Source organism: Panthera pardus, unplaced genomic scaffold, assembly GCF_024362965.1.
Source record: "Panthera pardus isolate Hobbes unplaced genomic scaffold, ASM2436296v1 HiC_scaffold_20, whole genome shotgun sequence".
Classification (NCBI taxonomy): Eukaryota; Metazoa; Chordata; class Mammalia; order Carnivora; family Felidae; genus Panthera; species Panthera pardus.
Window position 1 is genome coordinate 2561681 of NW_026526766.1, and position 12526 is coordinate 2574206.

Genomic DNA, 12526 nt, shown 5'->3' on the forward strand with positions numbered 1-12526 from the left:
ACCTCAGGGCACAGGTCCTCCGCAGTTCGTACAGCTGTCCCTGAGGACCATGGGAGAGAGGCCCTGCGTCCGTCCCACAAGGCTCAGATGCTCCTGGAGCATCCCACATGGGTCCCAACACCTCTGCTCCCCAAGGATGAGCGGCCGCCACCTGATGGTTGAAGGAAGGTGTCGGGGAGCCAAGGAAGCGAGGAAGAGCCTTGTAAGGTTTTCATTTGAGTTGGGTGGGATCACTTAAAAATTTTTTTTAGTGGGTCGCCTGGGTGGCTTGGTCGGTTAAGCGTCCGACTTTGGCTCAGGTCATGATCTCACGGTCCGTGAGTTTGAGCCCCACGTCAGGTTCTGTGCTGACAGCTCAGAGCCCAGAGCTTGTTTTCAGATTCTGTGTCTCCCTCTCTCTCTGCCCCTCCCCTGTTCATGCTTTGTCTCTCTCTGTCTCAAAAATAAATAAACGTTAAAAAAAATTTTTTTTTAGTGTTTATTTTTGAGAGCGAGACACAGTGCAAGCGGGGGAGGGGCAGACAGAGGGGGAGACACAGAATCCAAAGCAGGCTCCAGGCTCCCAGCTGTCAGCACAGAGCTTTAAAGGTCTTCTTTCTTGAAAACACTATTTTGATCCCCAGTGGGATGGGTCCTAAGGACAAAAAAGCCAGAGGGACATCTTAAACTGTATTCAGGTGACTTCTTTCTAGTAGCAATATTGTCACCATTATTTTGAAGCTATTATGTTTCTAATATAACGTTAGTCATTTTGGATTATTTGGAATAAAACTTTATCACGCAAAGATGACAGTTACAGGTATAAAATTAGAAATATCAGCATGAACTTGAGATTGAGTTTTCTCTTTTCACAACATCTGTATCCCCTAGCTGTGTCCATGACCGTGCCTAGGAGCAGTGTAACCCTGCAGGGGCGAGCCCCTCTATGCCAGTGCACTCACAAACATGCCTCTGGAAGTGGCCGGGCTCTCTGGAGAAATGCCTCGTTCTGCATCTCGGGCAGGAAACGCACACAGTGAACTGATAAACTGGGCCTCCTTCTGTGCCTGAGAAAAAAGACCACAAGGCTCACTTAAAAAGGACACACAGGTGTCAACTTGTAAGGGGTCCCACCGGCCAAAGAAGTGACAGTTTGAACACTAGAGAGAAAAATGACTACACTGGATCAGAACACATGAAATTTATAAGTTTCATTATGATACTTGATAAAATGCACTGGTGGTCTTCCCGGGTTGCTAGGCACCAACTGACTGTGAAAACTGGTAAGAATCGTGTATTGATCCAGGTCTTTCTCACGGACCTCGGGGTAACCACTGTAGAGAAAGGACAGACTGTTTTTACAGAAAAATTCTGGTGCCTGAGGCCAAGTGGGGGATAGATTTAAGAAATGGTCATTTTACAACACAATGGAACAGTGGGTCAAGATGGGAGTCATCAGTAGATGCTAGACCGGTTGGGGAAGGTCTGGTGGAGAACTCTACACTGGGGAAGGGGTGTCCATACCTGGACCACAGATGATCCATCTGTGTCAGCAGAAGTGAGGCAGGAAACCCGTGGCATCACGTAGGGAATCGTCCCACCAAGATGACCTTCTAGTTCGAAGCAACCTTTCCTCGAAACCAGGGCTAGAAGTATTAACTTGGTATTACCACCAGAAGGCAGTCCACTGGCTTCTTCCATAAATAGCGTGGACAGGAGTGGGGCCATAAATAGCGTGGACAGGAGTGGGGCCATAAATAGCGTGGACAGGAGTGGGGCCATAAATAGCGTGGACGGGAGTGGGGCCATAAATAGATAGCGTGGACGGGAGTGGGGCCGTAAATGATAGCGTGGACGGGAGTGGGGGCCATAAATAGATAGTGTGGATGGGAGTGGGGCCATAAATAGATAGCGTGGACAGGAGTGGAGTGACCAGAGAAAGGGAGCTTTTGCAGATTGAAACAGACTTAAGGGACTGACCATATTTGTAAGGGTGACTCTTCTGTGGATCCTGATCTCAGCAAACCATGTGTAAGAAGATGTTTGTTTTTTTAACCATTGGGAGATTTGAACGTGGCCTGCTGTTCGATGATATCAAAGACTTAAATTTTTGTGAGGTGTGACAGTGGCATAGCGGTTGAATGGTGAAGACGCCTTATGTGTTTAGAGACACACGCCGAAGCGTTGGCACGGTACGCACAGTGTCTGGTGGTGCAGATAAGTCTTAGTCCCTCGTTTGGGTCTAAGAGTTGAGAAGCGTGGGTTTGACCTAAGGGTCAAGAAAGGCACCACGGACCCTTTAGGATCATGTCTACTTTCCGGTGACAGGAAAGGGTACCCCAGCCCTGGTCCAATCATGACATCCAGGGGGTGTCTGCAGATGAAGCAGGGTGGGGCTTGGACCCTGGAGTGTTCCCTGTGGGGTGCCGTTCTCCTTCCAGCAAGGTTTCAGTTGCACAGGAAATACAGTGGGTTGAGGCCGTTGTGTGCCCATGACCAGGGCTGGCCCTCCTCCCTCATGAGGCTGTGCCCACGCCGAGATGTGGACGGTGCCAGCTGTCCCGCTGGGACCTGGTGGAGGCACCCCAGCTGCGCACCGCGAGGCCTCGCCTCTGCTCTGGCCCCCACACCCGCCGGAGGGCCAGCTCCATAGTTACTCTGAACCCAAGTGGGGGCTCAGGAGAGCATCCGCTGCCTGTCAGTTCACGAAACTGCCACCTTTCAGTTGGCAGCACACAGCCATTCCTGTGTTTTCGTGCTTTTTTTCCTCATGTGGAGACCCTTTTCCCCTCGCAGACACTGCTAGTGACCGGCTTTCTTGGAGCAGAGGCATTGCGTGTGCGTGTGCGTGCGTGTGTGTGTACTCGAACCTGTGTTGGGAGCTGGTCCGAGAAGGGACACTGGAGACCCAGCGGGAGGGAGAAGTTTCAGCTCTGCTTTCTGGAAGAAAGCTGGGTTTTCCCTTTGACCTGCATCCCTGGTTTTCGTGGGATCCTCTTTGCGCTGCTGAGGGGTGACCTGGGGACTGGGCCAGAGGCAGCTTGAAATGAGCAAGTCAGCAGCCCTGGCCGCGGGCAGTGACGCATAGGGGCCACTGTCTGACGGTGGCACTCCCTCTGGCTGGCGCTTGTCTCACCTGCAGGGTCTCGCGGGCAAAGCGGGAGGCAGGTGCATGCCGTTTCTCTTTAAAAAGGAAAACTGGGAGTGGTTTTCAATAGCTGTAATTGGGGATAAAGAAGTGTTGAGGCGGATCCCCTTGTTGGGAGGCTTGGAAGGAGGGAAAAATGGGGCGTCTCCCGACGTCAGGCCTGGACCCAGCAGGCGAGACCCCGGCAGAGCCTGGGTCGGGCCTGGACACGACTGCCAGGCGGCCCTCTCAGGTGGCCGCTCTGCTAGGGCAGTGACTCCTGTTCCCACGTGAATTAGGGCACAGCAAGTTGTACACCGTGTAGTTTTGGCTTTGTTGCCATTGTCCTGCCAGTGGCCGTGGTTGTGAGGCCACCCGCCCCTCCAGGGACCACGGGCCCCCCCTTTTCCTCACCAGACCCCAAGAACTGCCCTCTGTGAGGGTGCCCAGCTGTGTGCTCGTACTGAGCCCCGAAATCACGTCTGTCCCTGCAGTGACTTGCCTCATCCCTTCTCGTGTGCACAGTGGGGAGAAGGATGCTGGACACCCCAGGGGCCGGCCTTCACTGGGGGGCTGGGAGGGGGCCGCCATCCAGCAAGCAGTTCCCGTTCCAGTAGGACAGGAGGACTCGAGGCCAGAGGGCACCCCGGGCTGGCAGGTGATCAGGACCCGAGGCCAGAGGGCACCCCCGGGTGTCGGGGGGGAGGGGGGGGCAAAGCCGCTCAGGGACCTGGATGGGGTGGCGGGACTGTTTTTTCTAAGAGAGCTGCACATTTGTTTCATGTGGTTTTCGGGATCTTTCATTTTACGGTAAAAGCTCACCCACGGGTGAGGTATGAAAACAAACCATGCAGCGGCCAGAGAAAGTAGCAGGAACCATGCATCCACGGGCCTCTGGACAACACATCTGGGAGACGTTTCAGGCTGACAAGGTTTTACACAGACACACTTGCCTTTGTGACCTTGTTAATTAAAATTTGGAAGCAATTTTCCTCGGCGGTGGGTGCCCTCCGGCACCAGGCAGGGGGTTCTCGAGAAATTCCCTTCATATCAGGGAGAGGAATACCATTCCAGGAAGAGCCTCACATCTCACTGGGCAGGTATTGAGGAGGGAGGTTGGGGAGGGTGTTGGGATTGTCCTAACACCATGTGGTGGGTGGCAGGCAGGGAGAATGGGGTTAGCAACAGGAAGCACAGTACCTGAACAGTACTTTGGGATTTCACTCTCGTTTTAATAAAACCAAAGTCCACATTTCCAATTTCATAGTTTGTTTACAAAGAGAGGAGCTACATTTATTACTGTGTTTTTGCAACACCTCGTAAGCCTTTTGTGAAGATTAGATAACACCAAGTAGGTAAAGTGCCCGACACGGTGCCTGGTGCATGGCGTGAATGCATACCACCCACTTTGCCATGTACCGGGCGCCTGGACCTCCACGAGCTACCACAGCCCTCCTTCCCTCGTCCTCTATCAGCTTCCTGCACACGGCCGCTGCAGCCACGTGGAGATGCTTGCTCTTTCCTGTCCCCAGCCCACCCGAGCCCACCCCCTACCCCCCACCTGCTCCTGGGCCTGCCCTCGTATGCCGCCTTCCAGTCCTGCCCTGAAGGTAACTGTCCGTCCTCAGCGCTGCTGTTAGGGGTTGAATTGTGTCCCTTCAGCAAAGGTGTGCTGACATCCTGGCCCCCAGAACCTCAGGATGACTTGGAAAGCAGGTTGTTGCAGATAAAAGTAGTTAAATGAAGCCACTGTCGTGTGGATGTCCTGCTGCCGTGTTGGGAGCAGGTCCAGCATCGGGTGTGGACTCCTGCAATCTCAGGGGCTCAGACCTCGGCTCAAGCACGCTCCCACCTCCCACTGCCCCACAGCCTTCTGGGAACGGGTTCCAGACTGCTCCGTCCTCCTCTGTTGGTGTCCCTTAGTGTCCCGACTCCACCGGGGTGTGGGGTGCAGGGTCCCCTTGGGACATGAGTCTCGCTGAGTCTCAGGGTGGGCACGGTGGTGGGAGCAGCTGGCAGGACAGAGAACCCAACAGCTGTGCGGCCGCTCATGGGCCAGCCCCCTGGGCCAGTGTGAAGGTCGTGTTCACCCTGTGCCCAAGACAATGGAACATTCAACCATGACGGGCCAAGCGAGAGCCACTGGAGAAAGGGAAGAGCTTCTTGCACACTTGAGTGTGGCCACCAGCCCCGGGTTTTCATTTTGCGCCAGGCCTAGCAGCTGCTGTGGCCAGCCCTGGTTGGGAGCCGTGGAGAGGTGCCCCAATGCAGAAATGATGCACAGATCCATTCGCTGCAACTGGGAGCGGTTCTCGTGACTTGGAACCTGGGCACACAGCCTCACGATGACACAGGTGTCTGGGAGGTGTCCGCCACCAGGTGGTCGCCCTCCCTGGGGAGGGGCGGTCTGACCGCCAGACCTCATACCCGGTGTGCAGGGTCGGCCAGGCTGCTCCTGCAGAGATGGGGCAGGGGTTGTGAGCCGCATCTCAGATTCCACAGCCCTTGGCAAGGGCACCCCCAGCCTGGTGCGACCCCCACCTCACTGGGTACATTTCTGAGGACGGTTTGGTGGGATATGGGGGTGAGCTTCAAAAAGAGAAAATGAAGCCGTGTCCTGTATGGCACGGAGCCTTGTCCCACATGATTAAAGTCTCTCCGGATCCTGGCACATAGAAGCCATTGTGCAGTTGTTGAATGCCTCCCCCCACCACCTGTCCACCTGAACTACTGTCACCCCCTGCTGGGTTTACTGTTGACTTGGGACAACCATAGGACTGCTCTTTCCCTCCACACCTTACTTTCCCTCGTTCAGAGGGCACTGCAGCCCAGGCTTTCTTTCACACTAGACTTAAACATTTGGGGTCAGGGACACGCACTGCTTGTGTATGGGTGGAGCCGTGTCCCCCAATTCCACGTGCTGAAGCCCTAACCCCCAATGGGGCTGTGTCTGGAAGTAGGGTTTTTAGGGGGTAATGATGCGTAAACAAGGTCCCGATCTGATAGGACGTACCTTTAAAGAAGAGGAAGACAGCTCTCCCCACTGCCATGCAGGGACACAGAAGGTGGTGGTCTACAAGCCGGGCAGGGGCTTACCAGCACCTCGATCTCCGACTTCCCACCTCCAGAGCTGTGAGATGCGAGTTTCTGCTATTGCAGCCACCGGCTCTGTTAGGGCAGCAGGGGAGCCTGAGGCACACTGTCACCTTCTCTCTGTGCCTGCGTTTTGTGTTTCAGTCCATCTGCTGGAGCAGCACAAATGCTTCTAGAACCATCTAACACATTACTGGGAAGAAGCTGGTGGGGCCAGGGAGCACTTCCTCAGCCCAAAACCATGTCTGTTTTGACCACTTCTAAACACGAAGTTGTGTCTGGGAAGCTGGGCCTGTGGGGTGACTTGCTTGTGACCCCGTAGCTAGTCACTGAGAAAGCCAGCCTTCTGTTCGTCACTTTGCCGCCCGTTCCCTGCAGGTGGTCAACCGCCATTTTAAAAGTGAGCCATGAAGACCTCATGTCATTCCCTGAGAACAAATACTTAAGCACAGGAAAATAAATAACTCCAGCATGAATATTTAAAACCAGGAAATTCAGAGTGTGATATTTGCACACTGGGAGGTCTAATTTGTTTGCTGTGCTGATCAGAGCAGAAAAAGCTTCCATGAGAATATTTGTGTATTCATAACTAGTGGTAGAAATAAATGAATCTTCCTGTGTACATCTTGTAGTGGAAAAAAAAAATCTATTTCATGGCAAGTGGCCTCAGGTCCTGTTTCTTCGGTGCCTCTCTTCTGGAACATAGATGCAACTCGGTATGCAGCATCCAAAGACGGAGTGGGGAAGAGGCATGCTGGCTGGGGACTTCCCGGGTGTTCCTGCTCAGAAAAAATACTTCCTCTGAGAAACAGCCTCAGTCAGAAGTGGGGAGAGCCTGTGTGCCGAGCACAGACAGGCAGAGCCATGATCCTACCACAGTGTTTCTTTCCAGAGAGGCTTTGCAGTCTCCTGTACCAACCAGCCAGTGTTAGCTCCAGGAACATTCTGCCCCACAGTCAATGCCCTGGCTGTGAGCCAGCTGAGGTATCAGAGCTCTTGATAGCTGCTCGGGAGAAATAGAGCTGGATGCCAGTTAAAGGTGATGAACAGATTCTATTCAGTACCACTGCACCGGCGAGGGGGGGGGGGGAGGGGGCGTGGAAAGCTGAGCTCAACTCTGAACACAGGCCAAGGGAGGGTTTATGGCCAAGGGAGAGGGTGGGGTGGGGTCAGTGTGTGGAGGCGGATGGAAAGCCAGTTAGAGGAGACACCAAGGGCGGGGGATTGTTGGTGAAGGTAGGCGGGGTGATCAAGAATGGGGGCTGACTCAGTGGGATTCTTGGCAGGCAGGGGCCGGGGCCCAGGGACCAACCTTAGGTGAGCGTCCTGGGAGCCTCCGGGGACTTTTGTCATCAGACAGGAGGAGATGCAGTTTGGGTGGGGGATGGATGGTAGGGCAGAATCTAGGTCACAAACTGTGCAGGTGTGGCAGGGGTTAGGGGGTTCGGGGAGGGGGGCAGACCCAAGAAGGCCCTCCTGGAGCTGCTCACAAGCCTCAGGAGTAGGAGCGCTGTCCAGCGTGGCTGGGGTTATCCAGGGCATGTGAAGCTGCTTAGCAGATGCCCTGTTCAAGGCACCCTTCCATGCCCAGAAGGAAGTCCAGTACGAACTGACTTTGAGCGTCCCAGCGGGGATTAGGGACAGCAAGCCCTGTTTCTGGGACTGCATTTGTGGCTGTTCCTGCTTTGGGTGGAGGAAGTTGTGCAGGACGCTGACAGCAGAGGCAGGAGAGGGTTCTGGGTTTCCTTCTGCGTCTCATGGCTCCTGTAGTCCCCTTCCACCTTAAGGAGTGGCCAGTGGGGTGGGATGGTTGTCTGAAGACACAGGCTCATGCCCCAGGAACCGCCCTGAGAAGTCCCTTGACAATGGGTGGAGCAGGTGAATGAGCAGAACAGCACCAGTGTCCCTTGCTCCCTGGAGGAGCTCTGGAGGGCCGGCCCCATCCTTCACACACACACTCAGAGCAGCCAGAGGAGGGTCCCCTGGTGAGGAGGGGTGCTCCCCCACATCTCCTCTCCCTGGAAGGCTGTGCAGGCTTCACCGCGGCTGCAGGAAGGCACCTCAGTATTTATACAGATAACTGGAAATTTCCCCCGTGGGAGTGTGTCGCTGAAAGGAACGTTCTCTACTTCGCTCACTGTTGAGATAAAAGGGAAAAAAGCCAAACAGATCAAGACAGTCTTGACATTCACAGTTTTAGCTGCATTCCATTCATCATATTCCTGAGTTTTAACAAAAGTCGGACCTCCACCTGCAAGGCCCCCCTCCCAGCTTTTTTCTCATTCACCTGCATCTCCCCCAGGTCTTACAATTCCACAGGGAAACGCGGCTTTGGCAGCGCGCTGCTGGGGGCAGCGTGGGTCGGACCGAATCTCCAATCGGCGGGTGCGCCCTCCCGCGGGGCTCAGTCCAGTACGCGCTTTTCTGCCGCGCGTCGGGGCAGGCAGGATCCTGCCCTTATTTACAAGTTTGATGTTTTGTTCATCGTGAAGTTTTTTGCATTGATTTTGAAGTTTTAAAATACTGCCTTAGAATGTGATTCATCTTGATCACTGAGTTTTTTGTGGCAAATGCCTTAAATCTGCGCCTCCCCCGAGTGCCCCACCCTCCGCTTCCCCGCCCCTGCCCGCGCAGGAGCTGAAATTATTTTGCTCGCTGCTGGATCCTGAGGGCCTCCAGCGTGCCTTGGTACGTCAATACTGTGACCTCTCAGGTCATCAGGACACGTGAGGCGGGGGCGCAGAGAGGACCGTGGACACGGGCAACGGAGATGGGCGGGGCGCGGGGCACTGGGGACACTGCCGAGCGGGATGGGTGCCCTCGGAGAGGAGAGGAGGGGCGGGGCGGAGAGCAGGCGGAGCTCCGGAGAGGGCGTGGTGGGCGAGGCGTAGGGCGGGCCCGGCAGCCCGGCTTCCGGGAGGCGGGTGCTGTCGCAGCCGCCGCTTCGGGGTCGCCGCGGGTGTCTGTGTGTCCCTCCTCCCTCGAGTATTCACGCCCGTGTCGCAGCCGGGGCCGGGGCAGAGGAGCAGGTGGGGCCCCAGGTAGCGGCACAGCCCGAGCGGGTCCTGTGCGGCACCGCCGCCCGCCCGCGGGTGACCGTCCCTCTGCACTCACCGCCGGCGCGCGCAAGAGTCGGTGCGCCCGTGCTCACTGCCGTCCCCCTCAGGTGTTCCGCGACCGCAGGTATCCGTCCCCGAAATTGTGGGTGCTGCGTGGAAGTCCATGCTTCCGCCGCCCCCGCAGGTGTCCGTGCGCCCGCACTCCTCGCCGCCCGCGTCCCCCGCAGGTGTCCCTGCGCCCGTGCTCCCTGCCCCCCCGCCCCCCGCAGGTGTCCCGGCGCCCAAGCTCCCCGCCGTCCCCGCCCCCCGCAGGTGTCCCTGCGCCCGCGCTCCCCGCCGCCTCCCCCGCAGGTGTCCGCGCCCAAGCCATGGTGGACGTGCTGGGCGGCCGGCGTCTGCTGACCCGGGACGGCGCGTGGGTGGAGGCCGAGGAGGAGCTGCAGAACAAGGTGGTGGCGCTGTACTTCGCCGCCGGCTGGTGCGCGCCCAGCCGCGACTTCACGCCGCTGCTCTGCCACTTCTACGCGCAGCTGGTGGCCGAGGCGCGGCCGCCCGCTCCCTTCGCGGTGGTGTTTGTGTCGGCCGACGGCAGCGCGCAGGAGATGCTGGATTTCATGCGCGAGCTGCACGGCGCCTGGCTGGCGCTGCCCTTCCACGATCCCTTCCGGCAGTGAGTGGGACGGGGTTGGGCGGCCGCGTGGAGCTCGTCCCTCCCCCCACCCCTCGGGCGGGCCTCCCCGGCGTCGCTCGTGGCCCCCACCCCGGGCCCCCGAGGGGTCCCGTGGGGCTGCCGCATCCCTGGGGACTTGGAGAGCCGGGCCCTGACTTAGCGGGTCTGCGTTTCCAAGGAGCTCTGGTGATGTGGCTGTTGCGGAGCCTAGCGGTGGTGGGACTCGGGGAGGGGTGTGGAAGCAGGAGAGGGTGCCTCGGGAGGCTCGCGTGGGAACTGGGTCTCTGCGTCGGCTGCCGCGAGCGGCTGGGGCCAGTGCCCAGGGGCGCACAGAACTCCAAGGCTGGAGGAACTCCCTCTCTGCTGGCCGGGGTGCGGCTTGGTTATCGCTGCCAGGCCTGGAATTGCCTGAAAGTGAAGGTGTTTACCGTTTCCACAGCTGTAGGAAGAACCAGGTCCCTGGGCTCCTGGGGTTAATGTCAGAGGCCACAAAAATCCCCAGGGGGTAGGGACCTGACTGGGGAGGAGGGAGAAGGTGGGAGAGAGGAGAGAGGAGGTGGGATGGAGGAAGTGGGATGGAAGAGGGAGGAGGAAGAAGGTAGAAAGGAGGGAGGAGAGAGAAAGTAGGAGGGAGGAGGGAGGACAGAGGAAATGGGAGGGGGGAGGTCAGAGGGAGGAGGGAGGACAGAGGAGGTGGGAGGGAGGAGTTGGGAGGGAAGAGGGGGGAGGAGGGGGGAGGAGGGAGGGTGGGGAGGATCTCAGGAGGGTTGGTGGACTGGAGTGTGGCTGGGCTCTGATTGCACCTTGGGGTCCCTGTTGTGGTGAAAGCATTTACACTCTGCACACGGTGTTACCCCACCATCCTTGTAATGGACATGGAGTGAGTTTCTGGGTGTGTTTTACAGGGCATGTTTCTCATTTATGGTCCTGGGGGGGGCTATCATTCAGTTGTGGTGGACCCCCCCACCTCCCTCCCCGAGCTGTCCTGATGAATTGGCTCGTGAACAGTTAAAAGTGGCAGGGGGCTTTGGAAAGGTCCGTAGAAGAACGTTTCTTCCCACAAACACATGCCGCAGGGACGCTGAGGAGGAGGTGAGGCTCAGGCCTTCCAGGTGGGCACCTGCTTCTTAGAGGCCTCGCTCCAGGAGCATCTTACAGATGTCTAGTTTACGCGACAGTGGAAACAAACCCAAGTGACAATTTTGAGAGGGTGAGTCCCAGTGACTTACTTGGCAGAGGGATTCGCCGTAGCATCTCCTCTGGTGGTGTTTGCGAATGCCTCTGATATGCTTAGCACCAGAGTTATGCACGGCCTTGGAACCAGTACAGGTTTGAAAGTGGCAGGGGGACCGTGTGGGTAACTAGGCAGCGCTCAGGGTCGGGGATTTCTTTGTGGCTTGATGGAGGCAAGGGGGCTCACTGCCGGGTGATGAGGCCCCTGTTGTGTATGAGGGCGGCCCTGATCCGGGAGTTTGGAGCCATTGGCGGTCACGTGCCAGCACCTTGTCCTGGTTCGCAGATGTGCCGCTGAGGCTCTGGAACCTGAGTCTCTGCTTAGAGCTTCTCCTCCCTCTTTCTCCTCGGGGCTACCTGGGATCTCGCTGGGGGACGGCCTTGCGGAGCTCCCTCCTGCTTCTCCTGTGCTGCGGTCAGAGCCCTTAGGGTCCACTGCAGGCAGCAGGAGGCCAGCGTGGTCTCCAGAAGAGTCCAGTGTCAGTTTTTCTGCTGGTGAGACCTCGTCCTTCCTCTTTCCAGACTGCACCGCACTGGCTCTGTCCTTGCAGTTTCTGTGGTAGGAAGTGGGATGTTCTGTGAGAATGTTTGGAGCTACTCCCTTATTCTAGCCTGGATAGTGCTCTGCTCCCGCTAGGTCAGTCATGGTCAGGGCCCTGGGGCTTTCTTCCTCAGTGGCTACCCACTGAGTCCCAGGTGAGGGGAGGAGGAGGAGGAGGAGGAATCACTGGGGAGCCACCACGGGTGCCCTGGGCATGGCTGGAGGCCACATGGCTGCAGGGCGTCGACAGCCCTAGACAGACATGTCTACTGAAGTCCCTGCGGCTGGTGCCTGTGTGCAGGTGGGCGAGCGGCCTGATTGTGGACACCAAGGACAGGTGTCCTGCCCATCTCCTTTCCCTTCGTTATGGGCCCAGTGCCAGCAGGAATTCCTGTCTCCTGCTGTCGCACGCAAGATCTGCTCAGTGGTGATTTTTCATGGCCTTTATGATTGTTTGTTAATAATGCTGGTACCCACTTGGGCTCTGGTACCCCAGGAGGCCCCCACGAATGACTCTGCCCCCCTCTGGTCTGCTCTGGCGCTGACCACCACCCCCACCGTGGGCCAGGAGGTTGGGATGCCTCCTGACAGGTTTGCACTGCACAGAAAAGACACTTGGCTGTGGCATCGTTTCATGGGTGGAGAGTGGCTCCGTCCAAGCCACCCACTTGGTGGGGTGCCTGTGCCCCCTGCCATCTCCCCAGCCTTGGGTTCCAGCTCCCCCCCACCTGCCAGGCCTCCTGACTCAACGTGTCCCCATTAAGCACTGAATCTGCTGAGTCTGGTTTCCTCCTCATTGCTACCTCCTTCAGGCAGGGCCTGGA

General features: G+C 57.3%; 1 protein-coding gene across 3 annotated transcripts in view; it reads left to right on the top strand.

The window, feature by feature from the left end:
• Positions 1-9098: 9098 nt before the first annotated feature.
• Positions 9099-12526, top strand: part of NXNL2 (nucleoredoxin like 2) — a 214508-nt gene continuing 211080 nt past the window's right edge. For all 3 annotated transcript variants that reach the window (XR_002084225.2, XM_019463790.2, XM_019463791.2), the window contains exons 1-2: positions 9099-9382; positions 9610-9928. Coding sequence is in view for 2 of the 3 variants with exons in the window: in XM_019463790.2 (XP_019319335.1) it covers positions 9627-9928 (302 nt within the window). In the remaining variant the exon portion in view is untranslated. The remainder of the gene's footprint in view (positions 9383-9609; positions 9929-12526) is intronic.